The sequence below is a fragment of the Equus asinus genome, chromosome 13 (assembly GCF_041296235.1).
Source record: "Equus asinus isolate D_3611 breed Donkey chromosome 13, EquAss-T2T_v2, whole genome shotgun sequence".
In the NCBI taxonomy this organism is placed as follows: domain Eukaryota; kingdom Metazoa; phylum Chordata; class Mammalia; order Perissodactyla; family Equidae; genus Equus; species Equus asinus.
The window spans coordinates 3567516-3583962 of NC_091802.1; the positions used below are offsets into that span (position 1 = coordinate 3567516).

At 38.4% G+C, this 16447-nt stretch overlaps 1 protein-coding gene across 4 annotated transcripts in view; it reads right to left on the bottom strand.

Moving 5' to 3' along the window:
- ULK2 (unc-51 like autophagy activating kinase 2) overlaps positions 1–16447 on the bottom strand; it is an 87194-nt gene that overhangs the window by 28262 nt on the left and 42485 nt on the right. For all 4 annotated transcript variants that reach the window (XM_070482297.1, XM_070482296.1, XM_044746171.2 and 1 more), the window contains exons 14-16: positions 14262–14322; positions 4818–4955; positions 1586–1731 (exon numbers count right to left, since the gene is read on the bottom strand). In XM_070482297.1, the coding sequence (XP_070338398.1) occupies positions 1586–1731; positions 4818–4955; positions 14262–14322 (345 nt within the window). The remainder of the gene's footprint in view (positions 1–1585; positions 1732–4817; positions 4956–14261; positions 14323–16447) is intronic.

The following is a 16447-nucleotide window of genomic DNA, read 5'->3' on the forward strand; positions in this document are numbered from 1 at the left end:
TTGGGGCTTGTGGAGCCGCAGGGGCACAGCTGACAGACAGCCCTGCTGCTGTCCCTCTGGATCCACACGCTCCTGCTGAGGTGTGCTCCCCAGGGCTGCTCCCAGATGATGACTGTGTGTGGACGATGTACTAACTCAGGCTGCTTCGAGCAGGACAACTTAGCGCTTGGGAACACTCCTTCAGCCTAGCTAAAACCTTCTGGAACTCACTATAGTCAAGACTCCTCTAGCCCACTCCACCTTCCTTCCCCTGTCTCTTATAGGGTCAGACTTGCATGGAGGTCTGAAGTGACTCACTGCCGACTCCCGTTTCCTCCTTTTTATTCATCACAGGTGTCTCCCCAATCACCCTCTTGCACATCTTCTTTGCATCTACCTCTGAGAACCCAAACTAACAAGAGGGAGAGAGTTGGGAAGGCTTCAAGGAGTTTAAGCAGACAGGAGACAAATGTCTACAAAAAAGAAGAGGCACTGACCAAGTGGTTGGGCAGGCAGGCAACAATGAGATCCTGAGGAAGGGCCTTCTCCTTGAGTGCAAGGATAAGGACCTTGTATCTGGAGACCTTGGAGAGCCTCAGGGGCTGCTGGGGGTTGAGGGAGGGTCAAGATTTTATTGGAAGTAGTTTGTTCAGCTAAAAATAGCTTCAAAATCATTGCAATAGGTGAGGTGGTAATATAAACTTTTTTTTAAAACACTATCATTGTGATTTTTCTTTTTTTTTTCAACCAAGGCTCCTGGCCACTACTTCAATCCTTCCTCCTCTGCCTCCCTCCTGAGATTTCTTCCCATTCCCTTTTAGTCCTACACCAGCAGTTTTGACTGAGGGTAGGGGTCCGCTCCTTTGGAAGTAAATATATGTATATAATTTTTTTTCCCCCAATTTTGAGATCTGCCACCACTGGGCCTTCTCTGTGCCCCCTGTTCTTCCCCAGCACACCAATGCTGTTCCTCACAGGTGCTACAATCCAGTTGCTTTGGCCTTTCTTACATGTATTCTGACACTGGAGCATTTTCTTTGTCTTTTTGTTTCACTAAACATGTGGTTTGAGGTTTGTTTTTCCATTTGGCTGGGTTTTTGTTGTTGCTGTGGTTTTATGGTTTGCTTTTGTTTGTTTGTTTTAGCATTCTCCTTGTTGCTGTATATGGTATGGGGAGAGGTGGGAGCATCTGTAATGAAGCTGCCACCACATGCCTCCTGGACCTGAAAGGCCTCTGGTGAATGTACCCAGTGGTGTTATGTACACTATTGTCTTCTGATCCTCATAAATCTGAGTGCCAAGCAGGGTAGGCATTTTATGTTCTTTAACCTAGCATTTCTGATTTTGTGTTTGAAGTCCAAACCCAACGGAGACGCTTTTTAGCCATAAAAATCTATTTACATTATTTTATTTCCATTAGAGGTCCTAACAAATTTCTATAGCGATTCTTAAGAGGGAGTTAGCAAGGTAGAGTTGGAGCGGTGGAAATGCCTCCCAAGCAGCTGAGACTCACTGCCATCCTGAGCCAAAGTTCCTAAAGAGAACGCCATATCAGATTTGTCATAGTGAAAAAAGGTTGAAAACAACCGCTTTAAACTCTCCTTACCCAAAGGGGATGGTGAGTAAGGCCTGGAAGACCCAGTAGAGAGTCTTCGTCCAACTGTCTGTACTGTGTCTGCCGGTGCCGGGGAGCAGGATCCCAGCCGGAGGAAGCCCATTGGGCTGGTGTTAGACCTTCGTACCACCGTAGATCTGAAAAGAAAAAGAAAATTATTCCCTCTTTGACAGGTTCTAGAACTCTCTATTTATTTCTGTCTTTAAAAAAAAATTTCCTAATAACATGCCATGGAGTACATTTTTAAAAAATATGTAACATAGTCATGTGGAACAACAACAACAAAATGAATGAAAACATATAGAGTGAAGTCTCCCTTCCCATCCTTGTATCCTACCTGCCTAATTCCCAACACTTCTTCAATCCTACTCAAAGGGTTACCACCATTTTACCATTTTTAGTTTCTAATGTATCCTTCGAGAGCTCCTTAATTCAGATAGACCAAACAAACTGAATACATAATCTTATTTTCATCTTGTTTTAACAAAGGTAATATATACCATACCAACTACTTTCAATTCTGTTGGTCTTGGGTCCTCTTTATACTCTTAAAATTACTGAAGATTCCTGAGGGTTTTTGCGTATGCCATGTGGTAGCAGCATCCCACACACAAGAACTAGAAGGACTTACAACAAAGACATACAACATGTGCTGGGGCTTTGGGGAGAAAAGGAAAAAATAAAGAGGAAGATTGGCAACAGATGTTAGCTGAGGACCAATCTTAAAATCTATACATATATATCACCACCAATCTTAACAGAAATGGCTGTCAAGAGGTAACCGAAGCTATCAAGATCACAGTAGTGAATATAAGTTTTCCAAAATTCTAAATTTTGCTCAAGACAAGAGTTCAAATTTTATGTCACTATAGTTTTCTATGAAGTGACAGACTGACTTAGTTCATTTTCAGCAAAATGGCTGCTAAATACCCATAACCATAGTTTGTCAGTTGTTAAGTAAAAATGGTATTCCATGAAAAAAGTGGCTAGTTTAGCTTGCAATAAAACAATCATACAAGTGCTTTTCCTTAAGAGAACTCCTTCAACGTGCAGCAAAAGTGCTTTATGCCTACACTCCACTCAAGGTCAAGATTTTCAAAGAAAAATAATAATTTTTATTGCTTCATTAAAGACAGTCCTTGGTCCTGCAAGTGTGTGGTGGTAAAGAATACAAAGACTAACAGTACAATTGGGTGCCACTCCCTTGATGCATTTTAAGGCATGAGCAGTTTTGCCATCATTGCTTTTGCACTCTCAGCGCATATGTCAAGACAGTGAAAAAAGCAAACAGTACCTAGTATTATTATGAAAACAGTTTTGACCTCATGGACCCTCTGAAAGGGAGCCATAGACCACGCTTTGAGAACCACTGCTAATACACTGTTAAGCACTTTGCTTTTTTCATTTTATAATATACCCTGGAAATTCTTCTACCTCAGGACATGGAGAGCTTCTTTACTCTTTTGGAAGGTGTTCCATTGTCACAGACAGACCATAACAAATCAGTCCCTTACTAGTGGGAACTGGGCTTATTTCTCATCCTTTCCTATTAGAACAATTAACTTTGTATGCATGCAATTTCATACACAGGCAAGGATGGTATATCTGTAGAATAAGTTACCAGAAGTTGAAATGCTGGGTCAAAAGATATATACATTAATAATTTTCATAGATATTGCCAAAATGCCCTTTGTAGAAGTTTTCTCAATTATATCCTACAAGATCATGAGGATCTTTTTCTATTCATTGAGCTATTCATTTGGTGGGCCCTATAATCTAAAATCTTATATCCTCCAATTCTGGAAAATTTTTTCTTGATTATTTCCCAGAAATTTCCTTCCTCAACATTTTACTTGTTCTCTCTGGAATGCCTATATTAATTAATCCTTGAAGAATTTTTTTCATTCATATTTTCCATCTTCTTTATTTGATTCACCTATTTCAGATACTTCCTCAACTTTGTCTTCCAACATTTATTTTATTTTTATTTTTTTTAAAAGATTTTATTTTTCCCTTTTTTCCCCAAAGACCCCCAGTACATAGTTGTGTATTTTTAGTTGTGGGTCCTTCTAGTTGTGGCATGTGGGATGTCACCTCAGCATGGCCTGACGAGCAGTGCCATGTCCATGCCCAGGATTCGAACCAGCGAAACCCTAGGCCACCGAAGCAGAGCGCAGGGACTCAACCATGGGGCCAGCCCCCCCAACATTTATTTTTATTTATTTCAGTTACTATATTTTGTAATGTCCAAGAGGTGTTTTTTATTTTAATGGTTTTCAATAGCATTCTGTTTTCTGGGGGAGGTTTTTTGGTGAGGAATATTGGCCCTGAGCTAACATCTGTTGCCATTCTCCCTGTTTTTTTTTTTTTTCCTCCTCAAAGCCCTGCTACATAGTTGTAAGTCCTTCTAGTTCTTCTATATAGGATGCCGCCACAGCACAGCTTGATAAGCAGTGGGTAGGTTCGTGCCCAGGATCTGAACCAGCGAACCCCGGGCCACCAAAGTAAAGCACGTGAACTTAACCACTCGGCCACCAGGCCAGCCTCAGCATTCTGTTCTTATTTATGGACGCAGTCTCTAACCTATCTCCAAGGGTACTAATTTTTTAAATAAGTTTTATTTTCTTTGGATTTTTGCTATTTCCTCCAGATTCAGTTTTCCTGTTTTTTAGCCTTATGCCTCCATCCTTCCACTCTACCTGAGTTCTCTGAGATTTACGTCTCTGAGGGTACAGTCACTCTCATCTTGTCAGAATCTCTGACTGCATGCACACTTATACCTGCCCTGATACACCAGGCATCCCTCTTCCAGAAATTTACTGAAATCTCTCATCCACTGAACACTTATTCTTATTTTACTTGTCTTTGTGGACTTATACCTTTGTCATTCCTTTACTACCTTAGTGTGGTTTCAGGATGTGGAAGAAATAAATAATATGGAAATAATCTGCTACAATTGGAGAGATTTCATTTTTTAACAATTTCTTCCTCTCTTCTTAAAAATAATTACATGTGTGGACAAATATATACATATCATGCTATGTTATCCAGCCAAGCTCAAATATCATTTAAATAAATGCATTACAAGTTTTTTTTATTATTCAATTTTGTACACCTCTACTATACACATATGTAAGAGACTAAGCCGACCACGGAAAGTAACAACAACACCATTGTTAAAAGAAAAGAAAAACAATTAAGAAAGGAAAAAATACTAGCTTACCTTGGAGAACCATGCAGATTTGTGCCAGAGCTGGCAGCAGATGTAAGATTCTGCTCGATGCGCTGATAATTCCTTATCTGAGTAGGAACTGGAATTGGTGCTGCTTCACTGTGAGGTGACACAGTAGGCTGACACTGCCTGCAACCATAATTTATTGAAAAAGGAAAGAAATCCAAGTAAGACCCTTTTTCTTTCATTTGACTCGTTGGTAATATTTAAAGAAAAAGACAGAAAAAGCCAAATGATCACTCTTGTATTTGAAAAGAAATGATCATCTTAAAATATATCTATAAAGCCAAAAAATCATACCTCTCATTTAAAGAACTCTTCTGGCATTCATATGCATATCAAGGACTAAGAATTGTAACAAGAAACTAGAAAAATATTTCTCTACAACAATAGGTCAGCAAAACTCAGTTTCCGCCCACAATCTGCTATTCGTTACTGTGTGAGAGAAAAAAATATTTCTAGGAAAATACGCTGGGTAAAAGAACAGGAAGTTCAAGAGCAAAGATGACTGGAATGTTTACAAAAGTTATGAATGCAGTAAACGTTCCCAAGGAACTCTGACTTTTATGAAGATTGAAAGATACATTGTGCAACTCTCGTAGCATATTACTGATCTGAGGTCCACATTTTGAAGTGTTAGTATTTGGTTTAATAGCCTCTTTCCTTGCTTTTCATAATTTCAGAAATAGTATATCCTTAGATGACTTCAATTCAATTCAATTTACAACATATCTTGAAAGATCAGGGACATTACTGCCCTTAAGAAAGATGACTCATTTCATTCTTCTGCCCTTCTATAATTCTAAAACAGCCACACAAATCTCCCACTCTTTCCCAATTACAATATTACAGATATAAACAAATTATATATTTACTTATCCAAACAAACAATATGATTATCTTCTTAAGCGCCACTTTAGAACTTTTTGAACTATTAGAACTATCAGAGTATTTCTTTTTTTTCTTCTTCTCCTCCTCTCCATAGCCCCCCAGTGCATAGTTGCATATTCTAGTTGTAGGTCCTTCTAGTTGTGCTATGTGGGACGCCGCCTCAGCATGCCCTGATGAGCAGTGCCATGTCCCACCGGATCCGAACCAACAAAACCCCGGGCCACCGAAGCAGCCCGGGCCAGCCCGTTTCATATTTAAATGAAAAGAAAATCTTATCTGTAGCAGAGATGTTAGCTGCTTTCCCAATATTTATTCACCCACTGTTTCTTACTAACAGAACTCAAATTTTATGGAAGGTTAGTGATTCGTCCAGTTAAATTATGATATATCCCAGACTCCCTTGCAGCCATGAGTAGTCATATGTCTTTCTTTGTCAATGAGATCTAAGTGGAAATCTTCTATTCATTCTTCCTCCTTCCTCCCACCTGGAACGTGGGTATGCCTGCTGGAGTTTCAACAGCTACCTTGGAACCACAAAGAAAAGGCCAAAAGAACTGGAGACACAATTTCCTTGAGCCACAGAAACAAAAGCAACAACTATTTATCTTGACTTCTCCTCATGCAAGAAAACTAAACCTTTAGTGTTCAACTACACTATGGTTAGCCACCCTGTTGTTTATAGCCAAGTGGAATTCGTCACTCATACACCATTTAGTGTGCTTCTATAAGCTCTCTATTTTTCCTTTAGGTAATTCCATTAAGTATCCTTTAAATACAATGATTTATGTTTTTACTATCTATAGATCTGATTATGAAGTTAATCTACAACCTGAAAACAAATCAAAACAAAACAACTTCTACTACTCGAAACTAAACAGCTTTACAAGACTTCGCTAACCAACTGAGGTACCTGCAACCCAGTGCACACACAGGCCCAACAACCTAAGTTCCTCAGTAACAGAACAACCAGCACAGCCATCAAATATCAGAATATGAATGAACAAATGCCATCTTTCACTGTCTCAACTTAATAAGTAAATAAAGAGTTGATGAAGCAACTACATCTCGGAAATTTTTTTAACTTATACATTGTCAAGTTCTAATATTTTTCCTGTACTTGTTAATCAACACAGGGAAGTTAAGAAGTTGGACAAAGGTACTCTAAGAAGTAAACTTAGCAACCTCATAATTCAAAGCACCTCTCTCAGGGAATCCTAAGCAACCAGCTGGCTTCTCTAATGACTCTGGCTTCCCCATACACCCAGCGTATCAGATGAATAGCCACGGCAGGCGTCCTGTAAATGTTGTCTCAGAATCTCTGGACAGGACCTTCAAGCAGGCTTGCTCAGTCCAGAAAGTCTTCCCTGGACAAATTCCAAGAGCTCCAGCTTGCTAAGACCACTGCAGCCAATTCTCTGTCTAGTTTTATATTAACGGTGATATTTAACCATTACCCAACTCCCTAAGCCCAAGGTGAGGAAAAGGAAGGTCTGTGTATGCCCTGAGTCTCCAGCATGTCCTCCTCACCTCCACTAGGTCCTGCAGTTCAGAGGATTCTCTGTGGAAAGTCATCTTTGCCCTGCATGTAAGACTAAGCATTTGCCCACGTCGTAACACAATCATATGTCGTTCTATCTATCTTCTCCCACAAATGCAAAAGGACAACTAAAAGACTAGATTGCACGACAGCTTCTTCAAATTCACAATCTTTACAACAGGAGAGTCCCAATCATTCCCTCTGATTTAGGAAGACTCCATGAGACAACCCCAAGAGGTTAACAAGTGACTGGATGGCAGGACACAGCTGGAATGTAATACCAAGACGGAGGGTGAGAAGAGGGAAGGATCTATGCACACACGAGTTCCCAGGAAGCCCAATCCCTGCACCACATGCTGAGCCACAGCTGTGAGCTCAAGCTCACAGGGCAGCACCAAGTGAGAGGGAGCAACAAAGACTGAAGGGCCTAGCCTAGTATACAGGCCCATGGCTGCAGATGGAAAGGTGACAGGTCCAGCAAGAAAGGGGTCAGCGTCTGTGAGAAGCCATCACAGAAGTAGGAATCCACTCAGAGAAGACACACCCCAATGCACCACAGACTGTGCACACAGTTGGCCTACATCAATGGCTGGTAACAATTAGTCTTCTAAATTCTGATAACCTAAAACTAAAAAAAAACAGCAAACAACGAAGAAAAAGAAAAAATACATATATAGAAAAATAAAAAAATTTTTTAAACATTAAAAAAATGCGATATCCTAACTCCTATGGCTGTGCCTACTTTCCGTCTGGGTGGACAAGGAATGGATATTACACTCCCTGCATGTACTGGAGACTGTCATATGGGTACTGAAAGAACTAGCACTAAGAAGAGTTTCTTTAGGTGAAAATGCACTTATCGGTGAAGGAAAGAAAAGTTAAAGAATTACACCATAGGAAGAGAAGCTGAGAAAGGAGCCAAAGACTACTCAAGAAGAAAACACAGCAGCAAATCAAAAGAAGTGAAAACATGGAAACATACAATTCCTATATTTAAAACACATCTGCAAAGAAAGGTAGCAAACAAGTCTGTACAGATGTGCTTATTCCCATGGTTCCTCAACCATGCACGAGGGACTCCAGGGGGCCCCTGCTGCTCAAACGGTGCCTGGAGGACATTAAACTGTCTAAGTAAACACACAGACACTTTGAAAACTACCACCACCAACAGAAACTAAAACTGCTGTTAAGTTGTTCAGGCTGAACTACGTAACCAATGGAACTGTTAGGTATTTCCATTAGCATAGAGGCATCACCAAACATTACTGAGACACTAAGAGAACTTCCGGATTTAGACATTTTACTGATAAACGACCACATAGTTCCAAAATTCCTGGTCCCAAATTGGATTTTTTTCCATAGCATTTTATTATTTTTCCTATAAAAAAAATTCCTTCAAAGTGCTAAAATGCATCGACACTGTTAAGGAGCAGTTCAGCAAGATCTGACAAGTCTTTGGCAAGCTTTCACAAGTAACCTGGTAGGCACGTACTATCCAGCTGACATTCAATGAAAGATCAGGAAACTAGGCAATAATGTCAAGAAGTATAACTTTCTAAACCTGTTTTAGAGACAGACAAAATGAAAACCTCAAGAGAGTTGGTACTAACTCGGGCATTTCACTATTAATATATCTAAGAAAAATAAAAGATTCATTTAAGTGTGGCTCACAATAGTGTCTAATTATCTTTGACACCACACTGTAAATTCACTCAAACTCTTAACCTAAGCAATGCTTTCCTGAAAAGGCAGACTAAATTTGTGCCCAGAAATGCCAAAGGAGCACAGGCCAAAAACTTGAGATCCTAAGACTTTAAGAGGTTTTTGTTAACATCAAACAACATGTACATATAGTTCCCTCAATATATGTTCCCTAATGGATACTAGAAAGTAAAATTCTATATCCTGAGTCTTATTTTTCTAGTATATTCTTATAAGACTAGATTTAGTTTTCCAGGAAGATTTCTGATCTTTAGAAAAAAATTACTCATTTCAATATAATAAAACATTTCAAAGTAATTTCAATAAAAGTGAGGTAAATATACTACTAAAATTACAGGGTATATCATATGAAATGATAGCACTGGGATATGGAGATATGAAATCTTAATGGCTCCACAAAGAATAAGCTTTCCACCTGCATCAAACCATTTTAATTTTGCATTCAGCTGTGGAAATTAATAAACAGAAACCTCATTAAATTGGAGTTGGGAAGCCAAAAGTGGGAGCTCTCAGGCCCTACGTCGACGGGAAAGATCAACAGGAAAAAGAAAGACTTCCTCTTCTTGACTGGAAAGAAGCTCAGCCAGTGAGAGAGTGTCACAACGCAGCCAGTGAAAAGCCAGTACACTACAACTCTCTGTTTCCAACAGCTCTGCCAACTTCCTCTTCCCCTCTATAGAGTTTCTGCTCCCTTGCTGCTGGGAAACTTGTATGTGGCTCACCATGGTTGCAGACCTCAAACTGCAATTCTTTGCTGATCCCATATAAACCCATTTTTGCTGGACAAACAACTAGCTGTCTACTTGTTTAAGGTCAACAGCATAATTTTTAGTATTCTTTTTATATTTATGTTTTCACTGCACTTAGTATCTTGTGATAGAGTGTATTATTTTTTTCCAAATATTCATGACCTCTCCCTGGACTCATTTTTACACTCCCTAGTGTACTCCCAGCCACAACGCCTGGGAAGCAGGTTGAAAGAGCAGCTCCCATTTGGGACACGCTGTTGTCAAAGCAGAAGGAAATAGTCTGATGACAGAACAGAAGCTTTCAGAGCCATTATGTAGTTCTGCCACCACTCTTTTTCCCTCCTTTGAGATGAGCATGTCTCAAATTCTTATATAGAATCTAGGAGACAAAAGGACTCAAGAAAATCCTATAAATCTATCTTAATGGGTACACAATAAAGATGCAAATTGTGACACCAATAACATAAAGTGGAGGGGGCAGTATACTCCTATACTCTCTACAGGAGTAGAGTCTTGTATACAATTGAAGTTGTTATCAGTTTCAAATAGATTGTTATAACTTTCAGATATTTTATGGAATCTCAATGGTAACCACAAAGAATATACCTATAGAATAGACACAATAGGAAATGAGAAAAAAATTAAAGCACGTCACTACAAAAAAATCAACAAAACACAAAGGAGGGTGGTAAGAGAGGAAATGAGCAACAAAAAACCCCACAAGACATAACAGAAAAGCAACAAAACAGCAATAATAAACCTTTCTCTATTAGGCTGAAAGGGAGAGGATAGAAAAGATATTCCATGCAGATGGCAACCATAAGAGAGCAGGGGTTGCTACATTAGTGTCAGACAAAATAGACTTTCAGTCAAATACTGTTATGAGACAAAAAAGGACATTAAACAATGGTAAGAGGGCCAATTAACAAGGAAGATATAACAATTATAAATATTTATGCACCAAACATCAGCACTCCCAAATACATGAAGGAAATATTGACAGAATTCAAGGGAGAAATAGACAATTCTACAATAGTTAGAGACTTCAATACCCCACTTCTAATAATGGATAGAACAACCAAATGAAAGATCAATAAAAAAAAAAAAGTGGGCTTGGGCCCAGCCCGGTGGCATGGTGGTTAAGTTCAAGGGCTCTGCTTTGGCGGCCTGGGGTTCACAGGGTCAGATTCTAGGCCTGGACCTATACATCACTCGTCAAGCCACACTGTGGTGGCATCCCACATACAAAGTGAAGGAAGACTGGCACAGATGTTAGCTCAGCAACAATCTTCCTCAAGCAAAAAGCAGAAGATTGGCAACAGATGTTAGCTCAGGGCCAATCTTCCTCACCAAAAAAAAAGAAAGAAAGACTCAAAATCAGAAATGGAAGAAACGGATAAATTCATGAAGGAAAAGAAAATCTGAACAGACCCATAACTAGTAAAAAGATTGAATTGGTGATCTAAAACAACCCAACAAAGAAAAGCCCAGGACCAGATGGCTTCAACTGGTGAATTTTACCAAACTTTAAAAAAATTAACACCAACATTTGTCAAACTCTTCCAAAACATTAAAGATAACACTCCCAAACTCATTTCATGAGTTCAGCATTACCCTAATACCAAGATAAAGCAAGACATAGAGACTATAAGAAAACTTACAGAACAACATCCCTAGGTGAAGTTTGATGCAAAAATCCTCAACAAAATACTAGCAAACCAAATTCAAAAGCACACTAAAGGGATGATATACCCCCACCAAATAGGAATTATAATACACCATATTAACAAAAAGAAGGGCAAAAACCACATCATCATCTCAATTGATGCAAAGCATTTGACACAATCCAACACTCTTTCATGATAAAAACACTCAAAAACTAGGAATAGAAGGAAATTACCACAACATAATAAAGGCCATATATGACAAGCCCACAGTTAACATCATACTTAATGGTGAAAGATTGAAAGCTTTTCCTCTATGATCAGGGACAAGACAAGAATGCCCATTCTCACCACTTCCATTCAGCATGGAATTCCTAGCCAGAGCAATTAGGAAAGGAAAAGAAATAAAAGGCATTCAAATAGGAAAAGAAGTGAAATTATCTCTATTCATAGTTAACATGATCTTAAATGCAGAAAACCCTAAAGATTTCACACACAAAACAACCCATTAGAACTAATAAATTCACCGAAGTTGCAGGATACAAAATCAACACAAAGAAACAAGTTGCATTTCCATGCACTAACAACGAACAATCCAAAACGGAAATTAAGAAAACAATCCCATTTACAATAGTATCAAAAAGAATAAAATACTTAGGAATAAATCTAACCAAGAAGGTGAAAGACTTGTATGCTGAAAACTACAAAACTTTGCTGAAAGAAATTAGAGAAGACATCCTGCATTCGTGGATTAGAACACTTAATACTGAGATGGCAATATTACCCAAAGTGATCTACACAGATCAATGCAATCCCTATCAAAATCCCAATGGCATTTTTTACAGAAATAGAAAAATCTCTCCTAAAATTCATAAGGAATCTGCAGGAACCCTCAACAGTCAAAACAAATTTGGAAAAGAAGAACAAAACTGGATGTCTCACACTTCTGATTTTAAAACATATTACAAAGCTATCATAATCAAAACAGCGTGGTACTGGCATAAAGACAGACGTACAGAGCAACAGAACAGAAGAGAACCCAGAAACAAATCCCTGCATATTGGACAAACGATCTTCAACAAGGAGCCAACACCACTCACTGGGGAAAGGCCAGTCTCTCCAGCAAAAGGGACTGGGAAAAACAGACATCTACATGCAAAAGAAGGAAACTGGACCCCTACCTTACACCATATACAAAAATTAACTCAAGAAGGATTAAAGATCTAAAAATAAGACCCAAAACTATGTGACTCCTAGAAGAAAACATAGGAGAAACACTTCATGACATTGAATTAGGTGATGATTTCTTCGATATGACACCAAAAACACAGGGAACAAAAAGAAAACCATAAAAATGGGATTATCAAATTTTAAAACTGCTGTGTTCATAGGACACATTACAGAGTGAAAAGACAACCTGTGGAATGGGAGAAAATATTTGTAAATCATATATCTGATAAAGAGTTAATATCCAAAATATATAAAGAAATCCTACAACCCAAGAACAAAAAAATCTGATTAAAAAGTGGGCAAAGGACTTGAATAGACAATTTCTTCAAAGATGATATACACATGTCAAATAAGTATATGAAAAGATGCTCAAAACCACTAATCATTAGAGAAATGCAAATCAAAACCACAATGAGATACAGCCATGCCTCATTTTCATTGTATTTCACTATATTGTGCTCCACAGATACTCTGTTTTTTACAAATTGAAGGTTTGTGGCAAGCATTATCAATGTCATTTTTCCAACAGCATTTGCTTACTTCGTGTCTCTGTGTCGCATTTTGGTAATTCTCTCCATATTTAAAACTTTTTCATTATTATATTTGTTATGATGATCTGTGATCAGTGATCTTTGATGTTACCATTGTTAACAAGGATCAAAGATCTGAAGGATCAGATGATGGGTAGCATTTTTTACCAACAAAGTATTTCTAATTAAGTTATGTACCTTGTTTTTTAGACATAATGCTCTTTCACTCTTAATAGACTACAGTATAGTGTAAACTAATTTATACATGCACTGGGAAACCAAAAAATGCTTGTGACTCGCTTCATTTCTGTCGTCTAGAACCGAACCAACAATATCTCCAAGGTATGCTTGTATCACCTCACGCCCATTAAGATAGCTTTTATCAAAAAAAACAGAAGATAACAAGTGTTGACAAAGACGCGGAGAAACTGGATCCCATGTGCACTGTTGGTAGGAATGTAAAATGGTGCAATCGCTATGGAAAACAGTATGGCAGCTCCTCAAAAAATTAAAATAGAATTAATTATCATATCATCCAGCAACCCCACTTTTGGGTTTATATCCAAAAGAATTGAAAGTAGGGTCTCGAATAAATATTTGTACATTCACATTCATAGCAGCATTATTCATAACAGCCAAGAGGTAGAAGCAACCCAAGTGTCCATCAACAGATAAACAGATAAACCAAATGTGGTACATACACAAAATGGCAATTATTTAGGCTTGAAAAGAAAATTCTGACATGCTGCAACATGGATGAACCTTGAAGACACTATGCCGAGTGAACTAAGCTAGTCACAAAACGACATATATTGTATGATCCTACTTATATGAGGTATCCAAAATAGTGAAATTCATAGAAACAGAAAGTAGAATGGTGATTATCAGTTCCTGGGGGTGGGGGAAGCAGGGAGTGCTGTTACATAATGAGTACCAAGTTTTGGTTTTGCCAGATGAAAAAGTTCTGAAGATCTGTTGCACACTACTGTAAATATACTTAACGCTACTGAACTGCAAACTTAAAAAATGGTTAAGACAGCAAATTCTATGTTTTTCACCACAATTAAAAATTTTAAAAAGAAACGATAAATTGTGAAACAAACAAAACATACCCTCCACACACCAAGAACTCATTTGAAGCACGTCTGCCAACAGTTCCCACTGGCATATCATCTAAAGGAGAAAGAGAAAAATACAGTCAGTTCTGCTATACCACCTGCTTAAAAAACAAATTCTTCCAATATGATTACTAGAAAACAATTTGAGCACAACACAAATTACCATTTGCTTATGATGCAATGTTGTACATGAGCAACAACAGGTGAACACAGAACATTTCACCTAGCTGAATTCACAGGCTGCAACCCTTTCACCATGCCCGCTTCTATAAGCAAATGTCAGGTTTTTTCAAGGTGGCATATTTAAGTGGCATATTTATTGCAGTGTTCATGTATTTCTCTACCATTTAACATGTGCAAAAACTTTGCTACTGTCTTTATCATGCTCCTTTTAATATATCAATGACAAAGGTTTTGAGTGTTGTGCCCCTAATCCCAATTTGCCCATAAATTGTGGTTTTTATTGAACAATTTTGCAGAGTGTGGTGATTTTTAGGAACACATGTCACATTCCAGCACAACTGACTATAAACAAAGTCTAGTTCACTCTAAGTTTGGAAAACCCCCATGCTCCTGCATAACACTCTCTTATGTGTTGAATGGGCCATTGAACAAGATGTCATGGAAGCTGGGGCCTCTCAGACACAGCAGCACATGCCACAGGCCATCTTCATCTACTCCTACATCATCTGTATATGGGAATAGAGCACAGCTCAGGAATGCAGGGGTCCCTCCATTCCTTGTCACTGTTATATCCACTATCACATTGCTCTGTGTGATTTTAAATGGCTATAAAGGTATAATTAAGACGTGTTGATGTGAAATAGCAGTGCTGACTAAATAATATACATTTAAAACAAGAAACTATGCTGTTAACCTATACTCAAAAAGGGAAAAAACAATCAGAAATATCCCTCTGACTGGCTCTAAACAGGAATAAGGAACGCATTTACACTCATGCATTGCTTAACAACAGGATGTGTCCTGAGAAATACGTTGTTAGGTGATTTCATCATTGTGCCCACACCATAGAGTGTACTTACACTAACCTAGATGGTATGGCCTACTACACACCTAGGCTATATGGTACTAATCTTACGGGACCACCATCATAGTTGCTGATTGTCACTGACTGAAATGCCCTTATGAGGCTCATGACTATATTTTGGTATATCTCAGGTCCCTGCTCTCAGGAAGCTTACATTCTAGTAGTGAATAAAATAATAATGTCAGGGAGTGATAAGAGGTATAAAGGAAAATAAATCAGGGTAAGAAGATAAAGAGAAGTGAGGCAAGGAAGGAGTCTTTAAAATAGACTCCTTAGAAGGACAGAAGCTAGGTTTCACTAAGTATACTTCATTTTGTAGCTTTGAGTTTGGAACCATAAATAACGATGAAACAAAACTAAATCAAAAGAAAAGAACAATCTCTAGAAACCAAAAGTAGAATGAATCAAAGGAACCTAATCACACATCCACTTGGTAGCATAATCGCCAGAGAATTCTTTCAAGTGACTTTAAAACTCAGTAATTTGATTGGACATCCCTAATGGAATTTAACTAAGGACAAAAAGATCCACAAAAAAATTTTTAATGGTTTTTAGTAATTATATTGTTATTTTGATACCATATTGTTATTTTGACACTATAGGGAAAGAAGGAAGGAGAGAAAAGAGAAGAGCCTAAACTCACAAGAACAGAAAATTCAACAGCCACAAAAATTTGGAAGCTAGAAAGTTGATACAAGTGGTATTTGACCTAGTAGAAGGAAAGCCCAGAAGTATACCAATTTACATCACAGATTCCCAAAAGGCTGAGTAATTACCAGTACCACATAACTATCAAAATGGCATTAAGGGCAGGACTGAAAGGATTCTTTTAAAGTCAATGTGGAAGCAGTCAGAATTTTATATCCTTTCCCCAGCTCTATGCAGACAGGCATCACCCATCCCTCCCACTACAGGAGAAGACTGGATGTTTATACTTGGGAAAGAATAAAACAGAAGGTCTCTGGACTGCAGAATACCAGGCGGAGATGAAGGCAGTGGTATATGGTGAGAACAGCTCGGAGGAAGGGGGCTTAGTAAGCAAAATTTTACACACTGACTACTGAGGTTCCCAGCTTTCTTCTTCTATTTGGCTCCCTCACATGGTATCAGGTATGTACTCTTTAGGCAGAAG